The sequence below is a fragment of the Salminus brasiliensis genome, chromosome 7 (genome assembly GCF_030463535.1).
Source record: "Salminus brasiliensis chromosome 7, fSalBra1.hap2, whole genome shotgun sequence".
NCBI classification, from domain to species: Eukaryota; Metazoa; Chordata; class Actinopteri; order Characiformes; family Bryconidae; genus Salminus; species Salminus brasiliensis.
In genome coordinates, this window is record NC_132884.1 from 21132069 (window position 1) to 21153856 (window position 21788).

The 21788-nt window shown below is 41.1% G+C and overlaps 2 protein-coding genes across 6 annotated transcripts in view; both read left to right on the forward strand.

Annotated features, from left to right (window-relative positions):
- The window catches only part of sned1 (sushi, nidogen and EGF-like domains 1), a 54849-nt gene extending 51251 nt beyond the window's left edge, over positions 1 to 3598 (forward strand). For 2 of the 3 annotated variants that reach the window (XM_072684099.1, XM_072684100.1), the window contains 5 exons: positions 83 to 199; positions 865 to 952; positions 1144 to 1223; positions 2955 to 2985; positions 3100 to 3598. In XM_072684099.1, coding sequence (XP_072540200.1) covers positions 83 to 199; positions 865 to 952; positions 1144 to 1223; positions 2955 to 2983 — 314 coding nt within the window. In that variant the 3' untranslated portion in view covers positions 2984 to 2985; positions 3100 to 3598. Of the gene's footprint in view, positions 1 to 82; positions 204 to 864; positions 953 to 1143; positions 1224 to 2954; positions 2986 to 3099 lie in introns of those variants that run through there. The other variant, XM_072684101.1, reaches the window with a different exon arrangement.
- Positions 3599 to 7066: 3468 nt separating this feature from the next.
- ryk (receptor like tyrosine kinase) overlaps positions 7067 to 21788 on the forward strand; it is a 52737-nt gene continuing 38015 nt past the window's right edge. For all 3 annotated transcript variants that reach the window (XM_072684102.1, XM_072684104.1, XM_072684103.1), the window contains exon 1: positions 7067 to 7668. In XM_072684102.1, the coding sequence (XP_072540203.1) occupies positions 7470 to 7668 (199 nt within the window). In that variant the 5' untranslated portion in view covers positions 7067 to 7469. The remainder of the gene's footprint in view (positions 7669 to 21788) is intronic.

Genomic DNA, 21788 nt, shown 5'->3' on the forward strand with positions numbered 1-21788 from the left:
CAGTGTTAGTAATGGTAAGCAGTCATGTGTATTGGGATGATACAGGATTTTAGCCATGCTCATGGCATCTACTGTCTTGCAGAATCGCAGCGTGACTGCAGGGCTAATCCGTGCCAGAATGGAGGAACCTGTGTCGAGAGCAGCGACACCTTTAGCTGTGACTGCCTTGCTGGCTTCAAGGGCAGACAGTGTGAGCTGTGTAGGTACAACCAGTCGGTCATAACATACATGCAAGTGTATGAGTGTATGTAAGTGATGCAGAGCTCCCCTTAACCTTACCTTAACCTCAGCAAACTTTTTCTTTATACTAACTGTTGCTATTTTAAACAGCACCCCACCTCTGTCTTTCTCTCCCCTTGTCATGAGACACTCATGAGACACTCATGAGGTACTCATGCCTGTGCCAAACATTTTCCAAACTGGGGTCAGCTAACTCAGACTTCTCACCAGACTAATGTGATCTGTTATCTAATCAAAGACACACACCTGAACGTGGCACCACTGTGCAATTTGTAGAGCACATTTTCTGTTTATCTGAATTCAACATATTGCCACATTTTATGTATTTTAAAACCAATCTCGAAATGTTAAGATAATGATAATGTGTACTTACCCATGCTGAACAATTTATTAGGAACATCTTTACACCTACTTATCCATGCAACCCTGTATTCAGCATTGCAATGCATAAAAGAATTTCTCCAAAATGTGGAATATATGCATTACCAAAACAATGAGGCTATTTTGAGATATTTTTTACAAATTAAAAATCAATAAATCATGTTGTTTAGTCAACCTCTTGCTTATAGCTATGTGTAAAAGTTATGTAACTAATCACTGTCTCTCTTGTTGCATTGTCTGCAGATTGCCAGCGAATACCGCACCCATGCACCCGCCTCTACTCTGAAACGAAGAGTGTGCCCGTCTGGGAGGATGGGGTTTGCCATTATCTGTAAGCATCTGTAACCCAGACAAGTACAACAATGTTTATTTTAATGTAGATTAAGCATTTCCTCTTTGGTTGTCAATTCTGTTCATTAGAACAGTGTATTCCGTCCTGTGCATACAGAGCCTCACGTTTATGTTGTGCTATTGTGTTCTACTTAAACTTTCTTTAATGAGCTTCTCTTGTTTGATTTGCAGATACAAAAGAACATATAAAGTACAGCAGGATGTTTGTTTTAGAGAGATATGTGAGCCTCTGCTCCCTAAGAAAAATCCCAGTAAGTTGACCACTTACCCTACACATCCTACACAGCCAATGCCATGCCAATCAGACACCCCAGTCGAAACTATTAAATGTACCCTTCAGCACTTTCCCACAGCAGAGAAAAAATGTGCTATCATATTCTGACACTTTTCTAAGACACTGCAGAAAAGAAACAAGAAAGTTAGAGACTCTGAGTGGCTCAGCGATCCCAAGCCATGCCGTTTTGCCATCAGCGGCCAGAGTCAGAGAGAGCACAATTGGCCATGCTCTCTCCAGGTGGTGCTCACTCTCCTTATCACTCTCAAGCGATGTTGGCTGGCACAAGTCTCTGTTAATATGCCACTTTTCTCCAAGCATGACGGCTGCCCGGCAATGCCGTGTTGATGGCAATTGGCTGTCTTTGCATGCATTGGAGGTTTCGTATTAAGTCCTTTCTCTCCCAGTGTCAGGAGCAATGCTAGTGCTAGGGGGAGTTACGGATTAGTGGGTTAATAGGCTGTACCAAATAAGGAGAAAAAGCTAAAAAGAAACAAACAAGCACAAATTTGTTTTTTGTATTATTTTAGTAATAAATGTATTATAATTTTTTATTAAATACTTACACACCTGTTCAGTTATATGAGAAAATATATGCATTGCTTCCTACGTTTTCATTTAGACATTCAATTTACTTTTTACAAAAACCATTAGAGTTTCCTCTTTTTTATTTCACTATTGCTCTTTTTCCACATCAGTATAAAATAATAGCTGTTCCAAGTGATCTTTATCATTAAGGACTGGCTCTCTGCAGTAGTTGCTGCACCATTTACAGAGCTAAACAAAGGGTTTACACATGACTGGATAGATTAGACTGGGCTATGATTGGGTTGTGCTCAGCTCAAGACCAACATTAAAATAAAAAAGTATGCTCTACCTCTTTATTTTATCTGTAAAAACATCTACATTTCATTTCAAAAACTGTACCTGAGGGTTCAATTGTTGAGACTTTTACTCAGTAATTTTTTGTACTCCGTACCCTGGACTCCATCAACAAGATTATTGTCTTGAGATTTTATGGTACATTTTATTGTGGGACTGGCAGAGGCAGTATTAAGCTGTATTAAAATGGATTTCCCAGGCATTCATAGCAGTAAGCCAACTGGTCAATAGAATGATTTATCACTTTAATTTTAACTAGAACATCTGCGTATTGGTTGCATTTCATTAACCAGACTTGCAATCACTCCAATTTATGAAGTCATTATTTAGCTGTTTAGGTTGCTGCTGACATTTTCAGGTTTCTTGTCCTGGAATTGATGTGTACTATTAAGTTTGAGCACTGTTTTTCTTTCCTTTATTGGGGGAGGACAGTTTTAAGCCACTGAAAAACTCCCAACAAACTGACCTAAGACTTTTGCAATATGCTAATTCTGTAGAAATGTGACTCATGGAACTTTTAACTCCTCACTGACATGTCAGTGACAAGGCTGTACAATATTCTGGCCCTCTGTCATTTCATATAGCTTTGTTTACTCAATGAAAAAAGAGTTTGGCCTGTTCTTGTAGTTGTATACATAAGTCTAAACTCTTTTGAGCTTTGAGCTTTGTTATATAATGTTGTTAGTTATATTTTATCCTCTAATTTTGTTAGCTATATATGTTTATTAGTTATAGTGGTGAATAGTTGTCTTGCATGTGTTTAATAAAGCTATATTGTAAGAGGTACTAAATTTAAATCAATAATATATTTTATTTCTTTTATCAGACCGAAGAACTCAAAGGCAACAACAATAAAGGTACGTAAATCCTCCTTGAGTTACCTTTTCTTTTTACGTTGTAATCAGCATACAAGCTCATTGGTCATTGAATTAAGTGTTTACTTCCTAAAATTCCTCCCATTCTCGTTCCAGGAGTCCAGTGGAACATGGGCTTCTTTCCTTACAGACTCAAACACAGAACTCAAACATGGAATCATTACATGCCAAGTCCTTTTCCTGACTAGCTCACTGACCAAGCAGTTTTATGGACAGTTTTTTGACATCCCCTTTTTATAGATCATTGTGTACAATACATTCAAGCAGTTACCCTGCATCAAGTATCATACCTCAAATGGAAATGTTTAATGATATTGACATTAAGTGGCTGTGTAGTCCCTCAGGGAATTTTTTTTAATGGTTGCCTGTTGCATCTCCAATCTACACCTCCATCTCATTCAACTTTAAACTGGTAAGACTGGGTAAATGATCTTTCTTCCACACTTACTTAACAAGAGCACAAACAAATCCTGGAAGACTGTCACATAAGTCTCTGGGTTTGTATAAATCAGACTTCTCTGCTAGCTATCCTGTAAATAGTGTTTATAGGTTGTTTTGTAGGTGAATATTTTAATAATAAAAAAATGTAAAATTGTGTTGTTTTTTGTTTGTTGTCTTTTTTATGTGTTTTTATTGTCAATGGGAGAAAATGAAAGGTCACCTATAATTGAAAACTATTTACTGTGGCATAGATGAGTAATGAGAGTTTAGTACATGGCAGTGACATACTGTGAACACTGGGAAATGCTAGCCAGGAAAGCACCACTGGGAAAAGTGTCCCTTGGAGAAGCACAGCTCGGGAAGCGACACCAAGGAAAAGCACCCCATTAGGAAAGTATTTTTAGGGAATGCACTGTTTATGCTATGCTTAAAGCTAATCCTGTCCAACTGGTACAAATAATAATGACAATGTCCTTGCTACAGTGCTTAAAACAAAACTATGGTACACTTTATGACTGCACTTACCAGTATGAATTTATTGTCATTCATTAATAATTAGCCGAGACTTGTTCATTACAGTCATAAGTACTGTTCATTAATGCACTCTTATTGTAAAGTCACTGATGGGGACATATGTTCAGGGGTGAACATATGCTAAAAAAAATAACTACTGCAAAGAGCAACTATCTAAATCAAGGAACCAAAATACAAAATCCTTACTCTGTGTTGGAAAACAACAGAAAATGTAATTAAAACAAATATCCCCTACTTTTATCAAAATATATATGTTAAAATGTAACAAAAGCTTGTAAGCTAAAAAAACAGAAGTGGAACATGCCGGGTTGGTCTGAACTAGCTTTGATCAAGCTCTCTTTAGGTTGTTTATAGTAATAGCTCCCCCGGTGGTCAGTCACGAACCTGCACCTACAGAAACAGACTACACACAAATTAACACAAGCAGGCACACAAAATAATGATTATGTAATACATAATGGTTGTAATACATAAACCAACCAATCAGAAAGAAGCACTTAAAATTATTCATGTGCTCGCCATATAAGTAAAAAACAACATAGTTCGTGCTGGGGCAAAAAACACAGCATTGTAAATAACTGTGTATACGGGACATGTTTACTTTTTACATAATGAACACTTTAAAATACTGAATGAATCCATTTTATGGCACCTTTAAAGTATTGAAGGAACAGCTGCAACAATATTTAGATATTACATGTGCATTAGCTCTGCATAGTCCATAATAGGGTGCCACATTAGCTTTGAAACATTTCACAAATTACTAAATGACAATCATTTATTAAATTAGAACTAGACCAAGGTGCCCAATCCTCATCCATGCAGAGTTTAGCTCTAGGCTGTAGATCTCCAGGACCAGGATTGTGCAACCTTGCTGTATTGCATATTATTGTAGCGATAAGTTAGTCATTTGTGAATTATGTTTTAAGGTTTGTGCTCAAACTATATTACAGTTCTCTACACTTACTGTAACCACATTTTAGACTAAGTGCACATTTCAAAGATTTATATAATTTATAAAGACTCCAAACACTTGATTCAAGTGTTACCACAACAGATTTCCATTCTGGGCAGCTGTGGAAAGAAAAAATATATATAACATTGCTAGCCTGGCACTTGTTTCTTTAAAACAATCTGGCATTTTATGGTTTATGATAACAAGCTAAAGAAATCAGCCAAATGACCTTTCACTAAGCCTTGACTCTGAAGGTATGGAGCACACCAGGTAGACTATGGAGTTTTTAATGGCAATAGCAGATAATACTCAGTAACAATCTTTTTTTTTAAGCATCATGTTATTTTACATATTCTAGAAAATAGTATTTTTGCCCACTGTAGAGTAAAATAAGGATATTCATGAAATTCATGAATGAAAGTATGAAAGTCTGAAAAAATGTTAATGCATCTATGACTACTAATACTTCTACAGCTTAATTATACCTACTAATGGGCATTATTGTGATATATATAAGCCTTTACTGGGGGGTCTTGTGCAGGCTTCCATCAAAATAAATATAAAGTTTTTAAATGTTTGTTTATTATGATTGTTTAGAGTAGCAAAAGATGTACAATTAATCAAACAGCGTTTTTTCTGAGCTATTCAAATATGTTATAGACCATAGAATGGTGCCAGATCAGATCTGCTTATTGAGCGCTGTCAGTCTGTCTTTTTGTCTGTATTTAATAATGTCTTTTCTGTTTAAATTCAGATTTATCAGAATTGAGGCTTATTAATCTTCTAATCTGACTGGCCTTCTGACCTACCACCTCTTAAAGAGATCCTGTATATTCATCTTCAGATTGAGAAACTGAGAGATATAAAATTATGTTATGATCAATACTCAATCAATATTCAATACTTTCTCTCATTACAGCAATCTATAACTACTGCTGATGTGTGGGTTCTATTACTACTGTCCTTATTAAGTATGAACAGATACATAAAAGCAAGGGATTTAAAGAGTTGTTAAGAACATTACAGCTAAATAAAATAACTTACTAATTTAAACAGCTTCGGTAAACTTAAGAAAAGCCAAGGTCACCACTACACAAAGCAGCCACAAAGCCAAAACCAGCCCTAGAACACAAAAGACAAACACAAAGCCAGCCCTAGAGTAGAGCAGAAGTAACAGCACCTCCCCCAAGTTCTGGCACAGTGGTATGTCCATATACTTTGAATTTGGAAATGCGGTGGCACTGCCGAGCAATGAAAAAATGGATTTTAAATATTAATGTACATGTACTTGGGGCTAAAATCATTGTAGTGAACAGATAATGTACACTACATTTTATAACGTATACATGCACTTTAAATGTCTTACTATTAAAGAGTTGCTGTCCAGTAGTTTGAAGATGGCTCAAGGTATATCAATTCCATGAACAGAACTATGAATCAGTCATTTTTAATCAAAATAACAAAAACATATAAGGTAAACCGGTTCCATTTTTATACTATGATGCAAATTAACAGGATTGTGAGACTTCTTGGCCTGCAAGTGATCCACCTATCAGGCCTTCAGAAATCTGCCAGATGAAGGAAGCATTGGAAGCATTGCAAACCCTTCATTTGTCCATTATTTGATGTGAATTACAGCATAACTTAGCTACAGTAATGCTTAAGACAAAATAAAATGCTCTACTAAGAGACGCAAACTCTCTATCTTGCCTATCTTTGTGTGCAAAGTAAGTGACCCATGTGTATGCAAATCAGGTACCTAGTAATGTCCCTGCTACATTAGGGAATGCTGCCTTCTGCATTATGCAAAAAGGTCTAAGGTCCCACTAATACCCATCTTTAGTGTGCAATTGGCAGGGTGAAAAGGCAGGTGGGGAAAGTTAAATTCGGTTAAATCTCTATTTTGACTTGATGTTTATGTCAGCCTTTGAGCATGCATGTCCCTTGATTCGTTTCTCTAACCTAACTGAAAAGCAGTGTCCCTAGAAAGTGGGGTGTGAAATGTCCCCGTAATGTAAGAGCTCAGGAGTGTGCATGTACGTGTATGTGAGCGAGTGTGGGTGAGCGTGCGCAGTCGGGTTAGGTGACCCCGCCCCCTTTCTTCAGTGAAAACCGAGATTGAGCGGAGGGGGTGGAAAGACCATGAAAGGAAAGACCTGGACAGGGACACTCTCAGGACTGGTTTTTCGATACAATTGCAGACTTTTATATTTCACTCTTACTTTTTGGGCAGGGGAAAAAGCAATAGAGTTCAAACAGAGTTGAGAGAGAAACTTGGGCGCCGCTCTGCCCACATGCTGCCTCCACCGAGCGACGCTTGAACAAAGTTAGCCGAAGAGCTAGCCACTTAGCTCGCCCAGGAACAACCGGGATTCGGGGTGGTGGAGGGGGGTGGTGCAGCTGGATTGCGGAGGCTTCGTTTACCCTCCGGGCGCGAGTAGTATGTTGCCCTCAGGAGGCAATTCAAGCTTCGGATGAGGTTGGGATTGAGCTGCGAGGCTGAAGCGGAGACCAAACGAGGGGAGAGTGAACTGCGATGCCGCCGAGTCGCCCGGTTTTGTCCCTCGCTTGGCCGCGCAAGGCGCTCTGGAGACCCGCGGGCTGCTTTTTCCTCCTGCTCCTTGTCGAAGGGGCCCTGTGCCTCGCCAAGCCCGGCGGAGCGCCGGCCTTGAACGGCAACAACCGGCCGAGCGTCAACGTTTACATGAGCGAAGAGGAGGTGAAGAAGCTGCTGGGTACGTGTCTGTGTGTGTTTAACAACTTTTGCTCGGTTTGCTGCGATGTGCTCCTCTTTAAGCTGAAAAAGTGTCCGTGCGGTTGGCAGTTAGCAGGCAGACCAACAGCAGCTCCAGTGGGGTGAAGTCGAAGTTTCCAGTTGTTGGTCTTCTGTGGTAATAAAACCTGCCTGTTATTTAGTGCATTGGGGAAGTATTAAATAGCGTGTTTTAGGGCTTGCAGACAGAGTTAGTACTAGCTAGCTTCATTTGGACGTTAGTCTAGGTTCAGGTACTCCAGACGTCCGGCAGCTGTTGGCTAGCTAGCTGTGCTATACCCCTGAACACGAGAGCTAAAGGCTAACGCGGCGTTTATCCGTCCGTCCAGACGTTGAGAGAGGGGGGGATCGTATTAACTGCTTCAGCTCGCTTACAACTACAGTTAAAAGTAATGTTAACAAAACTAAAGTAGCTATTAAACAACTTTTGGATTAGTAGTCTTGTTTCCTACAGAACTTCCTTAGGGAAACATCCAGGATATTTTAGCATGGGAAGTGAAATTGGCTAGGATCACTTCTCCCTTTCTTCGTCATTTTGGGCTCAAATAAAAAAAGCTAAAGCTTGAAAGGGAGATATCAGCAGCGTTAAATCTGACAGATACTGAACCATCAGAACAGAGTAAAATCAAGACCCCTGTACTGTAGCTATCTACATGCCCCTGTGATATCTGCTCTAACACATGTGATGTAACTCATCAGTGCTTAACCAAGTCAGGAAACACTGAGGTGCAACACAGGGGTGTTTATGGAGAAGCAGTGGGAATTTACTGAATCCAGTTGTGTTTCAAAGAAGCCAAAACGTCTAGTTCCTTGTCAAGAACAGTTACTCAAACAGGCACTGGGACTTTGATTTCTATTTTTGATGAAAATAAAAATGATACGCATGTCCTGTATTGTGTCAAAGTCACATGACCTGTAGGTGATGGCTCATGCTATTGACTAGGCTGTTGTGAGTACTGCTGAAGGCGCAGTGCAGATCTGCACAATTCACCTTGAGGTAAGACGAGCTAGAGCGGGGCCACCCATATCTTATGGGAATCCAGCACAGTTTAATGATTTCCCACTTCTCTCTCACAGCATGCCTAAATTAGTGGCAGATTGAAGTAATGAACAGATTTACAGTGCGAGTTGCAAGATACTGTTTAAATGAATGGTTCAGAGGGAAATCAGATTAACTTGATTTATCGCATCACTTAGCCCAGATGCGGACAGTCTGTCAAGACATGTTTATTATCTGAAGTTTGCTTCTTTAGTTCAGAACGAGAGAGGCTAGGCTAACATTGCTATTAAACGCTGGGCTGCGATCATCTCCAATCACATTTTCGTGAGTACATACCCGGAAAAAAACACACATCTCTGAACACACTTGTCTGATGCGGACAAATCAACATGGTGGTGAAAATGATGCAACTTACTTTAGTGTATAAACAGAAAAGTAAACTTCTCTGCAGTCCCAATTTTATCTTAAAGATTTAAGGCGTGTATTAACAGAGTTGAGATTGGTGACTGTACCAAGTCCAGTGTTAGGATGTAGCCTAACAGCTGTTGCAAACCGAAGAAGCACTCATCAGACAAAACGTCTTATCTGGGGTAAATCATTAATCATGTTCGCTTGATTTTTCACTAAACCGTTCCCTTAACGTAGGTTTGTTCTGCAGTGGACGTTCTCCAAGATGGTTGTAATGAAACTATTTGACTGTGGAGTAAAATCTGATTGGCTCTATTTAACATGTGACTAGCTTTGCACATTCAGAAATGTCCAGTAGTATCCAAAAAACTTGACTGCCGGTGCTAATATCCCAGGATGTATTCCCTTCCTAGATATTCCCAGTAACTGACAGGCCCCATTTTTACTTTTAATGGCAAACAACTTGAATATAGCCATTTTACCCTCAGACCATCATCAAAAATACCAGAATGAACCGCTGAACAAAGGACTAAACTGTATACATGCTCTAAAGCTGACTTTCTTTTTTCCCCCTTTTTTGTGTTATGAACTATGAATGCTTATAGAAATTGTAAGCATGCTGTTGGTAATTATGACATTTCATATCATAAATGATGTATAGCATGATCATTCCTATTACCCAACCCTTCTTCTAACCCTAATGAGAGGCATATGAAAAAGGGACAGGAACTACATTGTGTTGGCATGGGAGGAATTAGCCTGTGCTGTCAGATTCATGGCATTTTACAGCACTCATGTGGTTTATGCAGTAACTCAATTACACCGCCTAAATCATAATTGTAAAATTTGGTTTGGGACATTTGCAATGACTTGATGAGTCAGTGTGGCCAACCTTATCCCACAGGCAGTCTTGTGATTGTAACAGATAAAGGAGGTATGGCCTTGCTGATGTTCAGGTGCTGAGGGTTCCTGAGATCAGCCGCCTGAAAATGCGCTCTTCCAGCAGACCTAGTGTGAATTGTTTAATGATTGTTTACTGCTGGATGTTGGCGGTTCTGTAACTAGTCATTACGCTCAAGTGTCACAGTATGCGGGTTAATGAAAGGCCTGTAGTGCCGCAGTAACAACTTCCTCCAGGAAAAGGAAACAGTAAGCAGGGCACACTGGAGCAATCTGGTCTGAAAATGTTCCAGAGTTTCTGTGTGGGCTTATGCAGAGAGCAAATGCTTGAAGTGGCCTAATACCTAAAGCAGGGGTCACATGTTTTATACACAAAGAGCTGGTATGGCTGCAGGTTTTCATTCTAGTCGAGTGGAATCAGACCTAACTCCACTTGTTTAATTCGTAAAAAACATCTTGGCCGAAAGCATCAATACTCTGTGTAGAATAAGAAAAGTTGAGCGTTGAGTTTTTTTTCCCCACACAGGTTAAAGGTATTCTCACCTCTGGAATCAGCCATTAATAATAAGGATCAAACCAAAGGCTGTAATTAATGGGTGATCCAGTAAAAGACTGTAGGGTTAAGTATATCTTAAGTTGACAGCTGACCTTACAGGCTTCTTGCGTTGTACTGGCCTAATTCAGTTTTAAATATTGTTGTATTGGTTTTTGTCATGATTGTTCGGTTTTACGGAGTGCACTGGCCAGACCTTTTAATGATTTCCAAATACTTTACTGTGTGCTAGTAACAGTCTATTGCTGTGAGATGTTAGAGCTAGATCGAGAGCTACATAAGCCTGTCTATGGATTCTTTTTTGTTTTGTTTATATATTCAGACAAAAAATGGAGAAAACCTACTTATCTGTTCCGAAAGGGATTGCATAGCTCAATGCATCGCAACTGCTATGACTATGTTGTAATCCTGCAGGTTACATGTTTTTACTTGATTTACTGGAACATAATTTGTTATTGTTTTTATAGATGTTCTAGTAGTACTACTACATTGGTAATACCGTATACTGTGGTATTTAAAGACATTGAAGTGCCCACAGTAGTTATGAGTTTGGCATCAAGTTGAGAACAACTGAAAGAGGAGAGCAAGCAAACCGAGATGAAGCAGTGTACTAAATGTTCCTGTTCAGTCAAAACCACTACTAAGACCATTCACTTGGCTTTGTGCTCTCAGATATGAGGCCTTATCCTCTAAATGTGTGTGATTTGAGCCTGAGTTAGCCTGAACACGGTCTGTGCTGTGGTATTTAGCCTGCTAGCTAACTTATCTAAGCCTTGATTGCAGGCTATGAGTTCAAACACAGCAGAACCGTCTCTAGCTCAGCGAGTGGGCTAAAGATCAAACCCACAGATGAAAAACTTTAAATGAAGCTTTGTGTCCTATCTAATTGAGTCAATTGAAAAGTTTGTCAGCCAGACTTGATTTAGTACTGTGGTGAACAGAATGTTATTCTGCTAAATAAGCTAATGCTATTCAGATTCTCTCCTTAATCAGAGCAGCAACGTTTGAAATGTTAACATTTTATTGTTTAACACGTAAAGTAACTGGTTAAATTCTGGGATTTCAACAGATGCTGCTTTTTAAAAAAATTAATTGGATGCAGTATTTGTAGACATGTAACAAATGCCACTTATCAGATCGTAGTCCACTAAAAGTAGGCTTGCTTCTTTTTTACTGTACAGAGATCAGTAGGAGAAACCAGTAAGAAAATTAATGCGTAGTGGACTTTGTCTCTTGATTGAATGTGTCAGAAAGCAGTATTTTACGCATAAGGAAATAAAAGAAGTAGTCACAACACTGCATTTAAAGTCGCCCCCTCCACACACACACACTCCACTCTCTCATGATAATGATGGTGATTTCAGCCCACGTCCTTGTGTATCTTGCCAGCATGGCCTGGCTGTGCCAGGACGTTTTGCGTCAGAAATTAGTTTGACAGCCTTTGGCAGAATGTAATGACTTTCATTTTTTGATGATGGTTTGTGGTGTTGAGGATGACTGATGTTTTAAGGCTGGATAGCTGTGATTCAGATTTAAATCGGTGGGCCTGAAGCTCACAGACAACTTGGGTAGTGTCGGATAGTCGTTTGATGCAGTGTGGCTTGATTGGTTTATACTGGTTGCATTAACAGATTACAGGTTATAAAAGACAAATAATTTGGATATTCAAAATCTTTGCCCCCGAAAACACAAGTTTAGCGTCTGGCAGTCATTTTACCTACAAGAAAATGTGGGTAAGTGGATTATCATCACTAATGTAGCAGAATTGGCACCCAGTGTCCCTAGGCTTGCCTCTCTGTCACCTACAGCATGCTGTCAATTGTTGAGATGGTCATGCTTAATAAAAAGGAACCCTGTAGAGGAGTGAATTTGATCAACCTACATGACATAGTGAGTCGGATAACTTTAGATATTTATACTGAGCAGATGAGGCAAAAGAAACTGCTTAGCCAGTGTTCCACCTTAAAAGACAGAGCTCCTGCATCCTGGCAGGTATGTAATTGCTGCCTAATTTAAGGTGGAATGCTTTTTGTCTGGCCAGCTGAAAGTCTTTTTGTTCTTGTTTTAGGAAATCTCACCCACTCTCACTTGCAGGATGCTCTTGGTTCTGCCATATTCTTGGGCCATATTGCATTTGCAGTATGTTTAAGATGTACCCCTTCATTTTTATAATTCCTTTACGTATGTAAATTAACGCATCCGTTCCAAGCGATGCATCAATCACTGGTCTCATACTTCTATGCGTCCTTTCTATGCGTCCATACTTCTATGCGTCCCATGATGATGGTGAAGGGAGCTTGTGGTGACTACAAAAAATACTTCTTACAAAAAAACGTGACATGATACATTTGGGGAATTTTTTTTATCAGTTTTAAACTGATATTTCGTGGAAATATTAATTGTTTTTGTTTGTTTTTGCTTAGTTTTTTCAGAGTTTGTTTGACTTTTCATTTTACCTCCCTAAAACCATTTGGAAGCACAATTAAAGCCACTGCTGCTGGACTGAGGGCCATTGTTTGAGGCTCTTAGCCTAGCTTTTTCGTGTAGCCACTTATCTCTGGAACATCAGCGGCCTCATGTTATGGACACTTGTAGCCTGAGAGAATCAGGTGCCTGTTGCTGTGGAGTCTGATTGCCACTGATGTGGCCTAAAGAGCTTGTAGTCTGAGTCATGTGGATCATGTTCTGCCTGCTGAAACTTTTCAGGTTCTGCTTTAAAGGGCCACACATTTTGTTTTCTTGCAGTCGCTGTCTGTTTGAAGTCTCAGTGTTTTGATTGTTACGTTCTCCTATAATCATGAGGTTGATTCGACCTCAGATGCTCAGACAGTGTTTGTAATCTCAGAGCTGGAGCTTCTTTTTGCCAAAGCTATTTTAGCACAGGCTGCCAAAAAGAATAAACTTAAATATCCTCTCTCTCTCTCTATCTCTCTCTCGCGCGCTCTCTCTCTCTCGTGCTGTCTCGCGCGTTTTTCTCTATCACTCCCTGTTATTTCCTCTCTGTCCCTCTTCAGAGTCTCTGGAGTTCTGTAATTCCTATCACAGATCTTAATCTTCTGCCAGTATGTTGGGCCTCGAACTTCTACTGCAGAGCAAACAGCTTCACCCCTTTACGTAGACCAGGAGGGCCTTTTCTATGAGAACAGATCTGATGTGTGTAAAGGGAACCCTGATTGCTAATTTGTCTCGTAAACAGAGAGCGACCGCCTGTGATGAACGTTGGAGTTGGACGCTTGTATTTACTTTTTATTTACGTTTGCATTGTAATGAGCCCTCTCAGATCTGTGGAGCACAACCCAGTCTGACACAAAGTAAACATATTGAAAATGGGATTTTCATGGGGATGACTTTGGAGGTAGCTGTTTTTGGACATTTGTTGGAGGTTTTTCCCCTCCCTCCTCTCAAAGCTTTAGACCTAGTTACTACATTCTTTGGCAGTGCCTGCATGAAAGACTTACAGCAGCTTAACACATCATAATGATCACAGTGAAGATATGTAAATCAAATACAGTGACTTGCAAAACTTTGAGCACCCCTGGTAAAACTTGTTATTCTGAATACCTATGTAAGAAAAAAAAAACAGATTTTCGAAGGTGCATAGTAACAGATAACCAAAAAGGAAAAGGGCAGATGCAAAAGTTGGGCATGGTCAGTACTTAGCAACGCCCCATCTACAGATATTGCTGCTTCTGAACAATTTGCTTTGCTTTATACTTTGTTGTCCAACTCATTAATATGATTAAGTTGGCTATATAATACTGATTGCTTTGTCTCCGGTTATGGTCATGCTGAAAACCTGTCCAATTCCAGTCACATGAAATTATGAATATTAAATGGACAGATGAGTAGTTGCTTGTGTTCAACAGGCTGATGACTGTGGAGACAAAGAACACCTTACTGCGTTAAGTTCTTCCAGCCCGTGCTCTAAACCTCCGGCCTGACGGAAGTTGTTCAAAATCTGATAACAAGGAGTGGTCTGGGCAGGACAGAATAGCTTTGGCTTTCCTCAAAGCCTGTTTTTTTATGTCACAGAGCTTTGAGAGTTTGGTTTACTTCAGTGATTTTACCTGCTACCTAAACCAAGCTATTGAGTCAATTTCTGATAATCATGCTAAGGTTACCATACCAGGCCACCAAAAAAAAAAAAAAATTACTAAATCAATTAAACAAACAAACAAAGATTTTTCTTCTCCAGTATGGGTTTTAAAGGTTTTTTTTTTGTTCTTATGAATAGAAAAAGCAGCTGCATCGTCTCTGTACTGATGGCCACAAGATGTTGCTATGGATGTGCACTAGAGGTACAGACCGGGGGAACGAGTCGTGCCGTTGAGCAGTGCCTTGTTGACCTCACAGACAGCACAGTTACTGTCAGTGTTTTCCCATTAGCCCACATGAAGATGGCACGCCTTTATGTTAAGACACATGTCCTATGCGTCCCGGACCATCTTCCAAGGTGGTTCACGTGATTGGATTACAGTGCGTCGCTGAGACGCATTGCACCCTGTAGGAATAACCCGTTGTAATGGCCATGATCCAGTTACCCAAAGGCCCACAGGCATGGGTATCCATCTCTAGTTGTGGGGACCAAAGGCGCTTGACCAGTGTTGCTGCTGCTCCAACACACCCGATTCAGCTTATAACACAGCAGCAGCCCTGGAAGCGACAGGACTAGAGGTTGATGTGCTTGCATTTGTCCTCTTACCTAAATACTACATTTTGTTGGTTGCGGATTTCTTGAGCATACTTTTCCCATGTACGGCTCCATTGCTTCGTCCATGACATCAGTTTTGTGTTGTTTTCTTTGTCCCCCTTTGTTCGTTCTCCCAGTCAGACAACAGTGGAGCTTAGGGAGAGAGCATAGACCTGGCTGGTTAGTTTACGCTTGTCCTCGGTCCAAACCTTTACATGACTCAAGAGTAAAATGTGAACTATGTAGTCCTCCACTGGCTGCAGACACAGTCTGCCCTTCAGTGTCTGTGGTATTCCAGCGCTTGGTAGATCTACTCAGAGAATGGAGGAGCATGAATGTCGAGGTTGGGGAAAATGCTCTGGCTGATTTATGACTGAAGCTTGTCTCTTGTTTCCTTCAATAAAAAAGGCAAAGTACCCCCAGCATATACACCCGCATGAGAGACTGCAGACCATGTGATGATTTTAGCTGTGTTTACTGGTTCTGGATCAGCTGAAGTGTATTACAGAGGCGAACGTTGTATAGGGGAGAGGGTTGAAAGCGGGGATTGGTAGACTTATGCAGGTTATTCATAAATCAGTTACATATATTACAGATATTCTTCTGCAAAAGCAACTTTACATGCTTGCAGAAATTACTATTTTTCCATAAAAAAAAATTGGGAAGTCGTCCACTTGTTTTGCTGCCACCTCAAAGGTAACTCCTGGAGCACTATGACATACAGTTGCGTCTGCTAAGCTTTAGTACCTTCTTATACCCGGTCCTTCTGTGCCCATCTGTCCAGCATGTGGTTTTCATACAGTACCTTCCTGAATTATCGTTCTGCATAAAAAAAAAAAGCTTTTGATGATGCTTCAGATCTTTTCCTTGTGTGTAGTCTTCTTAGTGGCTGGTCCGTTCTTGCCTTTGGTTTGGACTGGAATCTTGTGGGGATTTCCTGTGTACCCCTCAGGCTTTTTAAGCCCCCCTTAATTTCCCTAAAACTGGTGTAAACAGCCTAGAATGATGTGAAAGCCATGTCTGCTTGGGAGGCTATTGAGGGGTGACTCTGAAGGTTACTGGTTGTGTTTGCTGTCTGCAGGGAATCCAGACTTTGGCTCTGTTTTTTGGTCCCTAAACAGACTGGTTAACTCTCACATTGCTACAACATGGCACTTTTTTTTGAGTCCAGATGGTTGACATATCTCCACACCCTCTCGTCCCTGCACCCTCTGCTCCCTCTGTGGGTTGACCTTGGCTGCTGGCCCCAATCTTTCATGTCTTCACTAGCCACTCTGTCTCAAGCTTCTTGTCAGAAGGGACCGTTTGAGGGAGTTGAGGTATTAATTATCAAGCCCAGTTCTTATCAGTGGAACATAGCACCGAAAGAGAGAGATTGCAGTTGTTTGAGGATGGTCCCAATTATTATGACAGCAGTGGACGGAGTGAGGGAGAAAGTTTAGAGGGATAATTTAGCAAAGATATCACTGGGAGGCCCTAAAGCATTAAAAGTGTTTGAGAATCAGTTGAAAAAAAATGTATTTATTTATGGCTGTTCATTTTAAAAGCATCCTTAAAGATAATGGATATATGACTCTACGGGGAACTTGGTGGTGAACACTTTATAATGTGTGGAAGTCTGTTTAACTGTATAAAGCTTTTTACTAATGATTCTTCTGTGGTTGTGTACTTTATATGATCTGTTAAGGTCTTCTCAGTGAAGCCTTAACAGGTAAGACCTTTCGTCAGCTTCTTCCACCATAGTCCTGTTTATTACAAACCAGAGGTGACCTAGTCAGCGTGGTTTTTTACTTGATAGTCAGTAGTACATTCATGAGGGACCCTGATAGCCAAAAGCACAAACAGATCAAGCAAATAAATTGGCAGCCCAGATAGTGAAATTTGGAATAGCGAAGTTTGGTGTTCAGTTGTTTGCATACTTTGGAAATTTAGCATTACTACTCTCTGGCCATTTTAAGACTTCATGAATGGGATAGTTGCTGAAGGAATAGCTCATGTGGTTGTAATTAATAAAGGAGGCTTACTCCTTGTGAAGACCAGGCTGGGTTCATTACCAAGCTGCCACAACTCAACCACGATAATCTGGGGCCTTCCTCCTCAAAATAATGAACTTTCCATGGAGGTTGACCCAGGCCTTGAAGGCCAAAGGATCCTTTAGACACTTGCCCCAGAAAAGCAGGTCTGCCGGAAACTAATGTTCATTAATGAGCTGAAAGCCAGGCCGACGGTGCGCTGTAAAAACAGGCTGCCACTGCTCTTCGACTGTTCAAAACCCCAGTGTTGAACTCTGGCCAGGAGAAGACGTGAACAGACTTGAGACGAAATTTGGAATGGCTGATAGATCTGCTGTAAGAGTTCTAAAGAAATGCAAATCTCCCCTGTCTCCCCTCACGTGTTGACTTCTAAAGGGGTGTTTGTAGTGGCAGGGCCTGCATTTGAAGGCTCTGTCCTTTTGAAAGCCTACCCGTAGCCTAAAACATCTTGGAAGAAGTGGCCCACAGTTGTCACGATATTTTATTTAATTTTACTTCTGTTGAATATTTTGGTGAATATGATGGCATAGCGTTCACTACGTCGCTCTTTGTTATTGAGTGTATTGTGCAGATCTCTTGGATTTGCAGGTGTAGATGTGGTTTCATGGCTTGTGAAAGGCAGGCAGGTGTTGTGGCTACACTCCCCCCCCCACCACCTCCCCCTTCCAATTACTGTTCATGCTCTTAGTTTGGTAAGTGCTCTCAGCCCCTCAGGTAATCTGGCTGCAGTTGATGGATTTAAAAGCCTCAGTACTGTGCGTGTATCTTGTATATTCTTTGAAGAGAGGTTGTCTTAAGGTTGAAAGCTAGCCTTAGGAAGCATACCCCCCCCCTCTCTCTCTCTCTCTCTCTTCTTTCGCTCATTATCCTTAATCTCCAGTGGGCTTGTGGGTTGTAGGTGTCTTTATTCATTGCCTTTTGGATTGCACTTTGCTTACAAAATGGAATTCAAGTCCTGCGATGGAATGAACGATGCTTAAATTAGGTTATCCTGTCCCTGAGTATTTCATCAGTTAAAAATGCGCTCCGCCTGACCCCCATAACCAGTTTCAGAACCGCATCGTATTGTGACTGTGCTTAGTCGGGAAATGGAGTAGCCTGTGTAAGTGGAGGAGAAATGTTTAAATCATTGGTTAAGGAAAAACGATTCCAGGCGAATACTCTCTGCATCATTACCTGTTACTACCCTCTGAAGCGAGTCTGTCTGTGTTTAAAGTTGTCTGTTGGAGACAAGGTGTTGTGTTGAGACCATTCCCAGAATCTCTGAAACGTTTGGCTCGAAATAGAGACCTGTTTAACACCTGTTTGGCCCACATGCCAGTGACCTGTACCACCAAAGTTTTGTGCCTGCTAAATCCTGGGTGGTGGGAGGAAATAATAGCAGTTTTTTTCGTCCCGTTAAAAACACAAAGCAAGCCGTCAGAAGGGCAGGAGTATGGAAATGACTGTTCTCAGTTTAGTGGCAAATGTTTGAATTGGCTGATGCCTATTCATCGGGCTTGCTTCCAGTGCATTGGCTGTAGTGTTAAGCAATGAAGTAGAGTGACCAAGCAGGTCTCTGGGGTTTTTTAATGGTTTTACCAAAACCAGCTCGTAAGAACTACTCTAATGACTGTAGGAAGCCAGGAAAAACCTGTCTCTTAGGGGACTCTGCATTCTCTGCCCTGTGTGTGTATGTGGTGGTCCCTGTACTGTGGGTATTTTAATTTGTTTTACACATGCGACAAAGCCTATAAATCCTTCGCTGTTACCCCTCCAAAATGAGCATGCACACAATCATCATGTTGTCTTAGGGGGTTCCCGTACTACTTTCTTCTCTCATTCAGGTAGGCCTGTACCTACTGGCTGTTGGTGTCCAACCAGAGAATTTACGTCAAATCTCTGAAAGATCCATTTGAATTTCGGTGGCCTGTTTGTTGGATCAGACTCAAGGTAAAGCAAAGTGGGTTTGTGCATCGTTTGGAAAGTAGATGCAAAGTAGTTTTCCTCCTTTGGGGAAAATCCCCACTGCTCTTGTACCTCAGGTTTCTGTGCTAAAACCCCACAGCCTTCGGCAGAAACACACCTCAGTCAGGCCGAAAGGGAAAATTCACTTAGGAAAAGTATTCTTTCCAGAGTCTTCCTTTCACGTGATTCCTCAATGGTGTGTATGTTCTTCTGCACGTGTGTGACTGGCCTGTTTTAGTGAGCTGTTCCATGGAAGATCTGTCAGTACCTGCTGCGTTCCTTGATGCTCTGTGAAAACCAGGCTTTTCACTCCTGAGACAGGAGTAGAACGCAGACCCTATGGGAGATTCTCTCCCCCCTACTGTTTGTTGACTATAACAACATATCAAATCGCTAGCTTGTGATGGAAGTCCTGATGGTGGTCCATTGGAATGCCATCTAGCCCAAAACTGCCAAGCATCCAGTATCAAGTGAAATCATCTCGCTGTTAAACCCTCTTTTGAGCTGCTTGAATAACAAGCTAGCGCTCGGCACTATTGACGGATGCTTCTGCAGTGACCATATAGCCAGCTCAACTTGAACATGTGCCCAGAGCCAGGGAAAAAAAAAAAAAAAAGCAAATGGGAGGGGGGCTTTCAAGGAGAGCGAGCTGAAAGACGAGTAGGGAGCTCTTACAAAGGGAGCCCGTGAATAGGAGAGGAATGATTGTCAGTACTATTCACGTTTGTATGCCTGTGCTTTTTAGAACTGCCACAGTGTAAGGAGGAGGGCCTCCTCTTTTCCCTCTCGCAGGTCTTTTGTACGCACCACGCTGCTTCAGCTACCAAGAATGTGTTTTCAACACCTGCTCTTCTCCACACTTGTTGGGATGCCTTGCTCTTTGCTGTAGTTTGTGGCACTTTCCTAAATAAGCAGCAGTGATGATCGAATCGTCTAACTTCAGCACTGAAAGTCTCTTGCCTTGAACTGTATAGGAATTCTGCAAGTTTGAGGAAATTGCTGCCATGTTCTGGCTAACATTGGGATGTTCTTATGTTCTTTCCAACTACTCCTTTAGCACCGGCACTCCGTTTGGTGCACCAGAGAAATGGTTTGTGTACCGATATTACATGATGAGTGTTTACATATAAAATTGCTGGCCCTCATCGTTCTCATGTCAGCTCAAGGCCATTGAGCAGCCGGGAGGGGGGGAGAAGGGCCTTAGTGTTAGAGTAAACTGCACATGCTTCTCAAGGCAAGCCCGTGTAAATCATCATAAATGGAATCATAACTTCTCACATTTCCATTTGAGATGTATGTTTTACCTCTTATTACATTCCCTTTATCTCTTCCCACTGCTTGCTCTTCTTTTAATCCTCAACATGCTTATTGGCTTTGAATGATTGCGTATGTGAAACCAATAAAGAAATGTGTTGTTGGTCTCATTAAATTGATGTCTTGCATTTCAGAAAGACTACCTTTACCAAGTGACCAGCTTGATTCTGTAACCATGTTTGTCTTAAAAAAGGTCATTAAGAAAAAAAAAATATTGTTCACTGGTACCATGCTACTAATAATAAACCCTATTCTGAACATAATAGGGAGGGAAAGTGTGTGTGGTAACTCTGGCCGGTCCCCTGCTGAACTCTAAGCCTCCAGAGGTCAAGCCTCTACTGTGAAAGGGCCTCAGCCCTCGGACCACTGTGGTCTGGGTTACTTTCACCAACTGTGCAAGTTGTGACACCATTGCCATCTCTCTTAAACACCCCCACCCCTCTAACCACCCTGTACAGGCGAGACCAGTGCTCTCCTTTTCATGTCTGCTCCACGGTGGTGTAGCCATGGTCCAGACATGGTAGTGTAACTATGGACCAGTGGTACAGTCACATCTGAAAGTGTTTTTAGGTTTGCTGTGGAGCTCAAGCTTAGGTTTGTCTGCCTGCTGGCTTCTCGGTTACTTTTAGCCCACACCTGTTTGGTATTATGCTGATTGCCCTCCTGACCATCTGTGCTGATAGGACAACTCTAGCAGTGAGGAATTCTCCACCAGCAGCAATTCTACTGTTTTCTATGATAATGAGGTCTGAACCCTACAGCGAAACAAGGGTGGGGTCTGTCTTTCCAGCTTTCCCCCCCAAAAAAGCTGATTTAATTTGATGCCCCCACCTCATGCCCATTATGCTTCACCAACCAAGTGTGAATGTGGTGTTCCTTGGACCTTGAGCAAGTTATTGTGTACACTTTGAGACAACTTCTGTGTGATGGTTTGTTCGAATGATGGCACATTTTAGGAACTGTTTTGCTTGCTGCACCCTTTCCCCTCCCTCCCAAATAGGAAGTTGCTGAAGGTGATTAAGGGTGGGATAATACAATAGAAAAATCGACTTCCAATTAAGTCAATTGTTGTTACAGGAGAGCTGAACTAGATCTGCTTTGATGATTAGGGGTTGAAGAATGTTGTAGGAAATTGACTGCCTATATCTTTAAACATGCACCAGGATGAGCTTTTATTAGTTCCCTCTTTGAGTAACCCTCTGGAATATAGGGGTATTTTTGTCAATTTTTGCATGTT